This window comes from Micropterus dolomieu, linkage group LG14, assembly GCF_021292245.1.
Source record: "Micropterus dolomieu isolate WLL.071019.BEF.003 ecotype Adirondacks linkage group LG14, ASM2129224v1, whole genome shotgun sequence".
In the NCBI taxonomy this organism is placed as follows: domain Eukaryota; kingdom Metazoa; phylum Chordata; class Actinopteri; order Centrarchiformes; family Centrarchidae; genus Micropterus; species Micropterus dolomieu.
The window spans coordinates 8,369,151-8,382,150 of record NC_060163.1 but is presented as its reverse complement, the minus strand read 5'-3'; the positions used below and the strand labels follow the sequence as shown (position 1 = coordinate 8,382,150).

The 13,000-nt window shown below is 38.4% G+C and overlaps 1 protein-coding gene across 1 annotated transcript; it reads left to right on the top strand.

The window, feature by feature from the left end:
* The first annotated feature begins 3,633 nt into the window (after window positions 1–3,633).
* csdc2a (cold shock domain containing C2, RNA binding a) lies at window positions 3,634–8,295 on the top strand. Its single transcript, XM_046067950.1, has 3 exons — window positions 3,634–3,979; window positions 4,368–4,490; window positions 5,536–8,295. The coding sequence occupies exons 1-3, from the start codon at window positions 3,792–3,794 to the stop codon at window positions 5,696–5,698; spliced, it is 474 nt and encodes a 157-aa protein (XP_045923906.1). The 5' UTR covers window positions 3,634–3,791; the 3' UTR covers window positions 5,699–8,295.
* The last annotated feature ends 4,705 nt before the right edge of the window (window positions 8,296–13,000 follow it).

Sequence of the window (13,000 nt, the reverse complement as noted above, 5' to 3'; positions counted from 1 at the left end):
CCCTATCCTATCAGTGAATGATGACAAATCCAAACCAAAATAAAAGCACAAATTTTATGAATAAAAGGAACCATAAACTATACCACCATCGACATAGTGGACTAACAGCACATCGCCCGATGAGTATCAAGATTTTAGCAATTCCTCAAGGTCAAAATACTTCTGCATTTGTCATTGACTTAAGTAGTAGTACTATAGCATAACATGGAAGCAGTCAAGCAAAGCACAAGAACCTCAAAACTTTACCTAAATATACTTAATATACCACTGATGCTAACCATCACTGACAGCATTACCACTAAAAGCCTTACCCACAGTGACACACAGTGGTTAGTGCTTGTCACAAAGCAAGAAGGAGTGTAGAGTTTACACAGGCTCTCTGTTCACCCATCGTTTTACACAAAAAGACAATATAGCACTGAGTATTCCTTAACCTCTGTGAAGAAAACAAAATCACGTAAATTATGCTTTTTCTTCAAGCACATAGAGATTGTTTTTTTCACCCTGTAACATCAGTACAGACCACACTTGTACGTTAATCTGCTCCTTTGTGAAAACCTGTTACTGAGGCCCCATCCACACTACTGAGTTTTGTTTTAAAAAACGGGGACCTTTTGTTACGTTTGCACCTCCTGTCCAGACTAAAACGGCGAAAACGAAGACCTAAAACGGAGGAGTTTGAAAACGCTACCGATCCCGTTTTTCGTTTTAAGACTCGGGAAAGCGTTTTAGTGTGGACGTGCAAAAACGGAGGACTTTTGAAACAATGACGCAGACGCTTATGCTTGGCTCTCTGAGTGGGTCATGCAAGTCATGCAATGATTGACCTAGATTAATTGGTAAAGTTGTTTACTAGCAGTATTTGCAGTACAAGCAATATTTTTGTGGTTTCAGATAATGTACTGTTGCAGTAACAACTCTGGGACAAAAATCACTTGCAGAAAGCTGCAAACTGTTTCAACGTACTTTGATGGCAATGACAGTCCAACACATCTTTGTAGTAGCGTCCATGTTATTTTCACATTCTGACTAAAAGCACATGAACACACTGAAGTCGGAAGAACGACTTCACAACTCAGAACATGGGTGCATCCAAGGAGCACGTGAATGCATCATTAGCCTAAACCTCAAGCCCAAGTCACCATGACTAGCTCTCAGATAGTGTCTATAATATGCTTCTGGAATTTGTATATTTCATAAATTAAAGAAAACAATTCTACCGTGTACAGCTAACCATTTATTTGCATTTTTTCTAGAATAAATCCTCTGTTTTAAGTTTTTCTCAAGAAGAAATTCCATAAATACTTTTAAACTATTGAACTGTCCATAATTGTAATGGACTACTGTTTTTGTTTTCTTTAGTATATCTAACTAATTTTTGAAAAGAGAGAGGAGAACACAAACATTACAATGAGAAATTAGTCGTCAACTGACAGTTACCATCAGCAGCCTCCATAAGCCCAGCAGACGGAGGCTGGACCAATGAGGAGGCACCCGGGAGAGGGTTAGGCGTCGACACCCACACACACACCTTTCATACTTGTGAACGCCTGCGACCCCCTGGTGTCCGACGTAAAAGACAGCTTCCATCACACACACACACACACACACACACACACACACACACACACACTATATTTAGACTGACAGCGAGAGAGCAGAGTGTGATATTGAATGGAGCCGGTGGGATTCACTCTGGCACACATCGAATTCATCAGTCTTTGTCAAAAAATTCAGCCTGCAGATGTTACATCAGTACTAAGATTCACTGGGAGGTGGCTGCTGCTAACCCCAATAACACATCCACCAGGTTTCAGTGTAGGCTTTTAACAATGCCCCCGTAGCCCTTATGTTTGTAGTGAATGTCAAAATGATGAACACACATCACAACTCCTAGTTACAAAATGATAATTGGGTTTGTGTCATGGCACATGGGACCGAGCTCATTCATCCTAAAATGACAGAGCAGTAGCCTAATGAACGTCAGTCTTGTGCAAGTGGGGATTTTAATATAATAGAGTGTGATGGGCTGAGCCGTGTCGAGGCCCTCCGAGGCTGGATTGTTATTTACATCATCTTGGGACCTTTTCAGAGCCAGCAACATCACAGTCTGGCAATCAAATCAAATTGCTTTGTTGTTGTCATTTTTCTCACAGCAGCTTCCAGCTGTTGTTATTTTCACAACAAACAAAAATATTGGTAAAAAATCAGCTATTGGTCATTTTCATACCCAATATCTGGGTCTGTTGCTTTGTGATTCATTCTGATAGTACCAATGTGACAATATGTGATCCATCCCCACACAGCTGCAAAATCACTGAGCATGGGAATCTTTCTAGACTTACTATTAAGCAGCACCAACATTCAACATTCATACAGAGAAAGTCCATTGTTTAAGGGGCACATAGAATAATTTCTACTCAGACAAAGGTCTCAAAGGACCAGAAAGTAAAGAAGTGCGATTATCAATTAGGGGTCCACAATGTATTGGTCACCTTTTCAGTACTGGGCAATAATTTCTTAAAAATGTGTCATCCTTATCCAACAAAATGTCGTCTATGATTGATGAAGTGTGACCACCTATATATATGTCTGGATATATTTCCAAAACGTATAGAATTACAATATGTCAAAATATGGTTGTTTGCAGTCAAATCTTAATTTGCATATAGTAAAAAACACACAAACAAGTCTGATTTAGCAACTTAATATATACACGCATAGTGAAATAATATCTGTCAAACAATGTAGTAATCAGGAAAAATTATGTTAATCTACAAAGAAAACCAAATCTATATCAAATCGAACTGTGTATTGTGTAACACACTCGAACATCAATTGACCTACCACGCAATGTTAACAAAAGTTACAAATAATCTGTGTATCCACTCTGTGATTCGGGATCCACTCCAAAGTGTAATGGGTTCTTCCATTGCCCATGTTACACCCTTTCTCCAAGTTTCATGAACATTAGGGCAGTTTGTTTTCCGTATTTCAGAATTCTTTTATATTCACAAAACCTTCAGCTGAGGCAACAGTGAGTCAGCATCTTACAGGAGAGCTTTAAGGATCCACCAATAATGCAACAACAACAATGATTGAAAATGCCTTAATTGTAATATTTTTCTACATTTCAGGTATAGTGATTTATTTATCACTTTGAGTTAATGCAGACATTTGGAAAACAGGGCAGTCGTGAGTCAAGACAGGTACTAATAAATCACAGTTTTTAGACAACAGTCCCAGTGTAACGCATCAACTTTGCAGTGGAAACTTGACACATAATGGCACTGCAATAACATGAATCATATCTGTATCAGTACAGGACAAAATCACCTTGAAAATGGTGATTTGGTTACTGGATATATTTTTTTGTTATCAATTGGAAAAGCTTCTCCTGCTGCTATTGTATTGTTTAGAAAAACAAGAAATGAAATTAGACAATAGGCTGTTTGAGGGAGAGTACAACCCAAAAGTAAATGACAGCACTTTAACACAAAATATTATAATATAAGTCACAAAACTTCCACCTTAGGTTTTTGTATGTCTTTATCAATGTTTGATATTTAATAAAACCTTTCTTTACCGTACCTCCCTTGCTCCTTTTTTTGCAGAGAACTGTTGCTCCACTCCTCCACCCATACGGCCTCCTCTCTGAACACCTCCACACCCTCACACGTACTCTTTGCCATGCAGGAGGTGTAACCCTCCATCCTCTTCTTCTTTTGTGCACCATCGGAGGAGACATAAAACAGAAGAAAAACAGAAATCCCAACCTGTAACCAGTCAAGATGTCAGACCCTGATCCCTCCTCGCCGGCAGACGCACCGCTGCCACTCACCTCCCCCCGAACATCCCTGCAGCTCTCCTTCCCCTTCCTGAGGGAGGGCAGTCGGGTTTGGGAGAGAGAGAGGAAACCGCCTCAGCCAGGAGAGCTGCCCAGCCCGCTGCCCACCAAACGCACCCGCACATACTCAGCGTGAGTGGGACAGTTGCAAGTCCTGTTGTGTCTTATCTTGTTATTACATTACCTCCTTTTAATTGTGCATTATATTTGTTTTAATAATGGTCAATTAATGATTTACAATTGCTTTAATCCTCAGTAATACATTTTATAATTTATAAATAATACAGGCCTTTGGTTTATCAAGAATTTTAGGCCACAACATGAGTTTAGAAATGTTCTGCATTATTGTGTTTATAATATAAACAGATTATAAATTAAGTCATTAATTCATTATTTGGTTAAAGAGATACAAAAGCTTAAAAATAATGTCTCAAAATAATAATGATTGTAATGATTTATAATTCATTGACCCTCTCTCTCTCCCTCTGTTTCTGTTCCCTATGTCTCCCTTTCCCTGCAGGACAGTGCGAGCTAAATCAGGTCCAGTATTCAAAGGGGTGTGTAAAAACTTCTCCAGGTCTCAGGGTCATGGATTCATACGCCCCTCTCGCGGAGGAGAGGACATCTTTGTCCACATCTCTGAGTGAGTGGATTTGTTTAGTTTTACACTGGCAGGGGTTTCATGTGTTTTGGTTAAGTTGACCTTCAGTGCACGGTCTTAGTATATTGTTTGGACTATGGAGAATGCAATGCAAGAACTTTTAACTCAATATTTAACATAGCATGACATTTTTTGCAGGGATTTGAGAATTTGCAGCACATTGATCACCATCAGAGCTTCCCTCAGACCCATTGGATATATATAATTTTTTTGTTAATAAAATTAAACGATGGTGTTAGACAAACGGTCTAACACGATCTACATTTTATTACAAATCAGTAATGGCATTGAAACTATTCACATATGGACTATTTTTCCTTTGTAGACTAGTATGTTAAGCACAGTGTCCAGTGCTGCAGGATTAAAATCAAACGAAAAGACAACTAATGGACTGGAATATATTTCACCAATATTAATTGGTAACCAACTAATTTTACACATTGAGATGAGTTTAGTATTCATGGGGAGTACCACTCAACTTCTGAAAACAGTTGTATAATGTCCTCTGTGGCTCTGGAGGGACGTTTCCAAAGTTTGAAAACATAACCCGAGATTATGTGATAGTGACGTCTTCAGGGTTATCTCAGTGTTGTCCTAGAGACTACACATTTAAAATACAGACTGGGAGTGTGGGGTTCGAAAGACATGGGCTTTTATCAGGCAAGGACGGTCTGCAATTGCATTATGGGAAGTGTCGGAGTTGACCCAAACCAGAGACTAACAGAATTTCAAAACTGTCTCTAGTAAGTCCCCCAGCTTTATGGGAGTGCAGTGCTAAACTGCTGGCATGAGTGAAAATGGAATTTATTTAACACATGATGTTAGTTTGTCATTATATCACAGCCATTAAATCAGTTTCATACCTGGAGCGTTACTTAATTCAGTTTCACCAGGCCAAAGTTTGGCCCACTCTTTGGAGAAGAAAAATATAGCTTGACGGAGACACTGCCAACACCAATTTAAAATTGTCATTGCCCATAAATGGACTGATAATACATTTGAAATTTTGCTTGGGTTTCCTGGACAGCATTGAGGGAGAGTACGTGCCTATGGAAGGGGACGAGGTCACGTACAAGGTGTGCCCCATCCCGCCCAAGAATCAGAAGATCCAGGCTGTCGACGTGGTGATCACCCACCTGAATCCGGGCACCAAGCACGAGACCTGGTCAGGTCAGATCATCAGCTCCTAGACCAGCGCTCCAGGTTGCGAGGCTGCAAAGGCAAAGGGGGATTTGGATTTAATTTTAAGTGTAATGTTTTCAGGGTGTGAGGTTTGGGACCAGGTCTTGGGAATAAGGACTGGAGCTGGGTGTAGCATGGGGCTTGGTTGGTTATGGGGGTTTGTGAACATTTGCGTATAACGGTTAGGTTTGGAAATCAAGCTTTGAATGTATTTGGTTGAATGTTTTCCTTTGAAGGTCATTGTTTCATCATTTGGTTTGAATGTTTTATTTTCGGGTTTAAAAGTTTGGGTTTGAAGGTTAGAGTTCAGGGCTTGGCATTAGCATTTTTAATTTGACCTAGAGAATATATTTCAGTTTGGAAATCAGTGGTTCTTAACGAAGCAATGTCTTCAATGAGATAGGATGGTGAAGAGGCCGAATCACATTTTGAGCAAATTTGGCCCAATTTAGCGATATTGGCACTCCATGGGCACACCACATATGGGAGAATTTAAGGGGCCAGCCTTAATCCCCCTTTTATTTTCACTCATTTTACAACTAAGCAAAGCACTGAGAACAATGATGTGCCATCACTGCCAAAAGTCATGTGACAAACATCTGATTGAAAAATGTACAATTTAGCCATATTGTGTCTGTTTACAACAGCAGATGGAGATGGTTGCCTCGCATAAGAACATCTAATCAAAAGGAAATGAAAGAAAATTACATTTGTAACAACACTTTCTTTTGTTTATGATCAGGCTTGGCTTAGAAGGAGCAGCTGCTTAGATCTGCTTTCATCTCACTGCCTTCAGAAAATTGAAACATTTTCAAGGTGGTCTGACATAACACAAAACCCTGCTAGTGCATGTCTGCCAAATGACAACAGCGAACGCAGTTGCAGTGGAAAATAAGCTTGAAAAAGATCCAAATTGCTCTTAATGGCCTCGGCCTCAGGAGCTCTGATGAGCTCTACATATAAGGAATTACTTTCCTTCTTAATATTGTAGCACTACTGTATTTTGTCTACTTGGCAAATGTAGAAATCCAGTATTATTGTAGCCAGCTCCTATGACGGTCTTAAGTTTTGGTGGTAGAGACAGTAGCTGGATGTTGTGTGGGCCTGCCACTGAAAAACCAGGCCAGAGGGTTTGGGGAAGGAAAGCAGAGAAGGAGAAAGGTCAGGGAAAGGGCAGAGGATGGAGTGATTAGCTGTAGATGTAGCCTACTAGAGCACATACAGTTTGATTTGCAATGTTACAAAGCAAGTGTAAGAAGGAACTATGATTAAAGTCAGCAGTTATCAAACTATGGGTTATCAGATAACTTGATAACAAATAAGAATTAGCTTTGGGAAGTACGCTTATTCGCTGTCTTGCAGAGTTAGATGAGAAGATACCACACTTTATATCTGTATGCTAAATATGTAGCTGCAGCCTGCACCCTGTTAGCTTAGTTTAGCGAAAAGACTGCAAACAGGGAAACAGCTAGCCTGACTCTGTCTGAAGGTTACAAAAAGCACCTACCAGCACCTCTAAGACTCAGTAATACACGTTTTATCTCACTTATTTAATCATACAAAAAATGTGTAAATAACAGTCTCTATGCAAAGCTAAACTAACTTGCGGCTAGCTGTACCTTCATATTTAGCGTACAGACATGAGAGTGGTATTGTTCTTTTCATCTAACTCTCTGCAACAAAATGGATAGATAAGTGTATTTCCCAAAATGCTAAACAATTTCTTGAATTCATTCACAAACTTTATCATTAAAAAGATAAAGTTTAAATGGCCGGATTTGTCTCACGTTTCCTATCGCTGTGATAAATGACTCCCTCTTGTGAAATACTGTATTTGCAGCCTTGAGGCTCTTATTTTTCTTAATGTCAATCAAGTAAAATAGAAGGAAAAAAAGGAATCACCCTGTCACATTTTGAAGAGGAGGGTCAAGCTGAGGATGTTTGAACTGCTTATTTTTTAGATAAAAGGTTGAACATGGGGGAGTCCAATAAGTTTCATACAAATGACTGTGAATAAAAAAAAACAGATCAGCAAAAGCTTCCTGATGTAAGTTTAAAAAGACTATTTATTTATTGACTTATTTATTTTCATTTGTAACTATGAGACCATCAGGTTCTTGGTAATTAAAAGCTGCATTTATAAGTATTTGTGCAAATTTAAGCCTATTGCACACCTCACTCTTATGATACTACCCTGTTAATATCCCTTTGCTAACATCATGACATCACTGACAGGCATAAAAAAAAAACTTTCCGAACACAAGTGTCTAATTTCTGCATAATCCTTGTCTAATTTTTGATAACCATGTGATGTTCAAAATAACAAGCAGTTTTGTTGTTTTGGAAATCAGCATGTTCTGTACCGTTTGTCGTAATTTTTTACGTAGAATGCTTTGATTCTGTTTCATCATGCAGTAACACAGTTGGAGCTGTTACAGAGGTGTTGTCAGGTCTCCTGTGCATCTTTCTCACCATGAGTGTGACTTAACATTATAGTAGCGCATTGTATCTGTTTGGTTTCTTTACTGTGAGAGAATCAGATCTGATTGAGTTCCCAAGCACCTTCATTTTTGTCTAATCACTGTGACACTGTCTTGTCATTAAGATAAAGTTTCAATAAAACATACTACTGTATTCACAGACCTGTGTGGAAAAGTTTTTTATAATTTTGATAATATAGGCCTGTTCTGTGCTTGTTTTGAGTTCAGCTCTGCTCTGACTTCCCTCAGCCTTTCCAGTCTTAACTGGTATCAGTACAAAGTGGAATAACTAGGGCGGTTATTTTGAGAGATCTTTGACAAAGTTTTTGCTGAGAACTTCAGACAGCTGTTTGGGAATGTTTATCTGGGTTTGTTTTGGCACAGACTATGTTGTGTCCACGCCTCGCTTTGTGTCACTGGAGTCCATTAGAGGGCACCCCGGCACAAACAATCTGCTAGTTCATTACATAACTCCCTTAAAACACATGGGTCATTGAAAAAAAAACATGGGTAAAAAAGCAACACACCACATACAAATCTACATGCATAATAAGTAGATTTATTTCTATAGCTGTAAGCAGGTCTGAAAGCACTTTATTGAGAAAGATCAATCACAAGCAAGACAGTTTGCAACAAAAACTAAAACAAGTGAGAGCACAACAGGCCTGATAAACTAAAAAAGTAAATTGGACTGGCTTTCAGCTCCGTGAGAAGAAGCAGAAACAGGCCACCACTGACCTGACCTGGCAACCCAAACACAGCAGACTGGCTTTCTACTTATATCAAGGCCAGCGGTGAATGAAGTATTCGGGTCATTTAGATAAGTAAAAGCAGCAATACTGCACTGTGAAAATACCCCATAACTGAAAGTCATTCATTGAAAATTATACTAAAAGTAAAAGTACATAAGTGTGAGAAGCAAAATGTACTTGGAAGTAGTATCATAGGTATCATAAAACAGTAAAATGGCCCAGTCTGGTTAAGGTTTTCAGTTTTTAAAAAAAATATAACGTTGGGTAGATCCCAATGCGTCAGATGTTATAGCTCATCATATGTTTAGTGTGTAAAATCTTAATTGTAAAGTTACTATAGCTCTGGAATAAAAGTTATGGAGAAGAAGTATAAAGCAGCATGAAAGAGAAATACTCAAGTGAAGTACAAGTAGCTCAGATTTATACTTAAGTACAGTAGTACAGTAAATTTACTAGTTATATTCTACCACTGATCAATGGAGATATTGTGATAGTAAGTGAAGTATTTTTTGAGTTTTCCTGTTCAGATACTGCTATAAATACATTATGAATTTGTCTCAGGTGGTGATGTACTTGTAAGATCACATTTGTTATATTTTATAGATAAGCCCGCCCCCTTTAGTGTTTTAGTCTCTTTTGTGAATTCTTTCTCTTCTCTTTTGTAAATATTATTGCTTTGTGAGAGATACAACGGGGTTAGAGAGTGATATTCAGACTGCAAAGAAAAACATTTATATACTGTAGTTAAAATGTCAAATTTTATTGGTAGAGTTGGTTTCCAAGGTTTATTTATGAGCATCAATGTAGAACAGCACACAAAATCCATCTTGCACAAGTTACATTTGTCTTGTTAACCCAACAAACACATATTAACCCACAAATGACAATGACCAAACAAAAAAACAAAAAGGATGGGCATGGAATAAAAAAAAAAAAAAGACAATACATAGAACAAAAGATATATGAAAGTAATAGAATAATCACTAAAAATAAATAAAAAGGAAAAAATAATAATTGCAGTAAAATGAAAATAGTCTTAGTTTCAAAAAAGGATAGAAAAGGGCCTCACACTTTTTAAAACATATTCACTGACTTTTGGAGTATCAGATTTTTTCAAGTTTTAAGTTTTGATGAATAGGTTTTCAAAAGAATTTCAAATCCTTTTTAAGTCAAAACTGGAATGAACCATAAAGAGCGGAACAAAGACATGGTTGGCTGCAATTAGACTACAGAGAGAGCCTGAAAACCAAGGTTTATCTGAAACATGGGTCCAAATTCACACAGAGTGACTTACAACTGGGTAACCTCTTGGTATGTCAGAGACAAGGGTAAGTGCTGCACTCAAAATGAGACTTGACTGCACACACTAGCCTGCCCAAGCTGGGATTAAAAATTCCAGATAAAAAAATACATCCAGTAGGACAAGCAACAGATGGCTGCAGCCAAATAGTAAAATTTGTACTTTGATTAAGCCATGGCCCCAGTATGTTTTGGTTGCAAGGAGAGTTTTCCATACTTTAGGATGTTTACCAGTCCATGCATCTGAAGAACTGCTCCAAAAAGGTTCCAATAATTCCAGGCTGGCAGGCTTGGATAGGTATAAAAGTAAGTCATTAGCACACAACGAAACTTTATCTTAGATTTTGTCCTGCTTTATTACAGTGTTGTTAGTATATACTCTTACTCCTAAGTAATTGACTTTCAGTTTGTTCAGAAGGGAGAAGGTAAAGCTCTGTCTTTATGTATTCTTTGTATAAGTCCTAACAATCTAAACGCAGCGAGAATGAACCCTCATTTAGAGAAACCCACACTCAACCCCTCAGTAAAGAATTACAGACCTGTCTCTCTTTTTCCATTTCAAATTCTTTCATTTTAAAAACAGTTGGCATCCTGTATTTATTCAATTTTTTGCATCTCGACCTGAACAACTTCCTTGACCCCCACCAGTCTGGTTTTGAGCAAGGCACTCAACTGAAACTGCCCACTGAGGAACCTCACATTGCTAGAGCAGCCTCCTCCTCTGTTGTCATCCTGCTAAACCTTTCAACAGCATTTGACACTGTGAACCACCAGATCCCTCTCTCCACCCTCCAAGAACTGGCAGTCTCATGTTGGTTTCACATACAACTCAATGCAAGCGTTGGGCACGTCACTATCATATACAAAGTCAATGCAAAGATTTGGAGAGACACGATTTCCTGCCAGGTGGTTGCCACGATGCGAAGTATGCAAAGTACGCAAAGTATGCTTTCATGGCCTCCCATACGGTTTTACTGGAGACATCTTTACATTAGTGCTTAAAGATGAACACTTTCTTGCTCTTAAATTCACTCTGTTACATTTTATTAATGACAGTGGGTATTTTCTCCAGTTTTTTCTTGTAAAGTTGCAAGCTGAGGAACAACAGGTGATAGTCTCTCAAGTTTAAGATCTCAAGTTAGAGCGATTCAGTTCTTATCAGGCTTTATCATTACAGCACAGCAATATGTATGAATGTTTGTTATTTGAAATGCTTTATTTCCATGCTTTGGGGTTTTTTTGTTCTAAGCTTATGTAATATACTGAAAAAAGAATAACATTAATATACTTAAAAACCTAACAAGGAAAGAAATGAATTAGCCTGACACACCCTAAAGGTGAGCCTAAAGGTGTGACTGGTTGTTTGTCTATGTATGTGTGAATTGGCAAACTGTCCTGTATGCAGGATAAGCAGTTGACGATGGATGGATGGTACATAATCAACTGGTGGAGCCACAGCAGTTAGAAACTTTTAATTTTTAATTTAATATGTAACGCACACACACACATACACACTTTTGTTGCCAGGTTCACAGTGATAGATGAGTAACATTTGTGTCTGGGAAATCTGGTGACACACTGATAGTATTGACTAAGTGTGTGCGTGCATACAGCAATTGTTCCAAGTAATGAGCTGATAATGAATTTCTGTCTGTGTGTGTGTTTGTGTGGCCTACATGTGGATATAATGGGTAACACCACTGCTCAGACTGTTAGACACCAGAGTTAACTGACCGTAACCATTTAGACATTTAATTAAGGTGATGAGGTTTTACTAATTGAGTGAGGTCACTCAGCAAGATTAATTTTCTTCATTCCCCAGTGGCTGTATTGCAGGGTGTGGAAGTTCGTATGTGGTGCAGATAAACAGTACAAAAAGCCTCAGCGCCTTATCTGTGATGGGTTTTATGGCCGGACCCAACCTTTGCTCTTCTCTTTTCTCTCCTTGCTTTCCTTTTCCTACTGTGTCTTTCAGAAATTTACAAGCTGTCTGCCTGTCTCTGACACACAGGGAAAAATAAACACAGACACACACGCACACATACACATTTGTTCTTCTATCCCAGTGGGGACATCTCACTGACATAATGCATTCCCTAGCCCCTTATATGTCAATGTCAATGATACAAATGTTTCTGCACATGTAAATACTGTTTCATCTCGTGTTGTGCACAGACCTGGCACATTGTACATATTTGTTGTTGATTGTTGATCGTTGTCAGTTTATATATTTATATGTACACAATATTCTCTTCCGTTGCGTTACTTCTGCACGGCACAGACCCAGAATAATGCACATGTATACAGGTGCTGGTCATATAATTAGAATATCATCAAAAAGTAGATTTATTTCAGTAATTCCATTAAAAAAGTGAAACTTGGATATTATATTCATTCGTTACACGCAGACTGATATATTTTAAATGTTTATTTAATTTAATTGTGATGATTAAAACTGACAACTAATGAAAATCCCAAATTCAGTATCTCCGAAAATTAGAATATTACTTAAGACCAATACAAAAAAAGGATTTTTAGAAATGTTGGCCAACTGAAAAGTATGAACATGAAAAGTATGAGCATGTACAGCACTCAATACTTAGTTGGGGCTCCTTTTGCCTGAATTACTGCAGCAATGCGGCGTGGCATGGAGTCGATCAGTCTGTGGCACTGCTCAGGTGTTATGAGAGCCCAGGTTGCTCTGATAGTGGCCTTCAGCTCTTCTGCATTGTTGGGTCTGGCGTATCGCATCTTCCTCTTCACAATACCCCATAGATTT

What these genes read in the sequence shown, in the direction of transcription:
- csdc2a (XM_046067950.1), top strand. Translation starts at nt 3,792, where the DNA reads ATGTCAGACCCTGATCCCTCCTCGCCGGCAGACGCACCGCTGCCACTC. An exon ending in CGCACCCGCACATACTCAGC is followed by an intron (nt 3,980 to 4,367) that starts GTGAGTGGGACA and finishes CTTTCCCTGCAG; the next exon opens with GACAGTGCGAGCTAAATCAG. An exon ending in ATCTTTGTCCACATCTCTGA is followed by an intron (nt 4,491 to 5,535) that starts GTGAGTGGATTT and finishes TTTCCTGGACAG; the next exon opens with CATTGAGGGAGAGTACGTGC.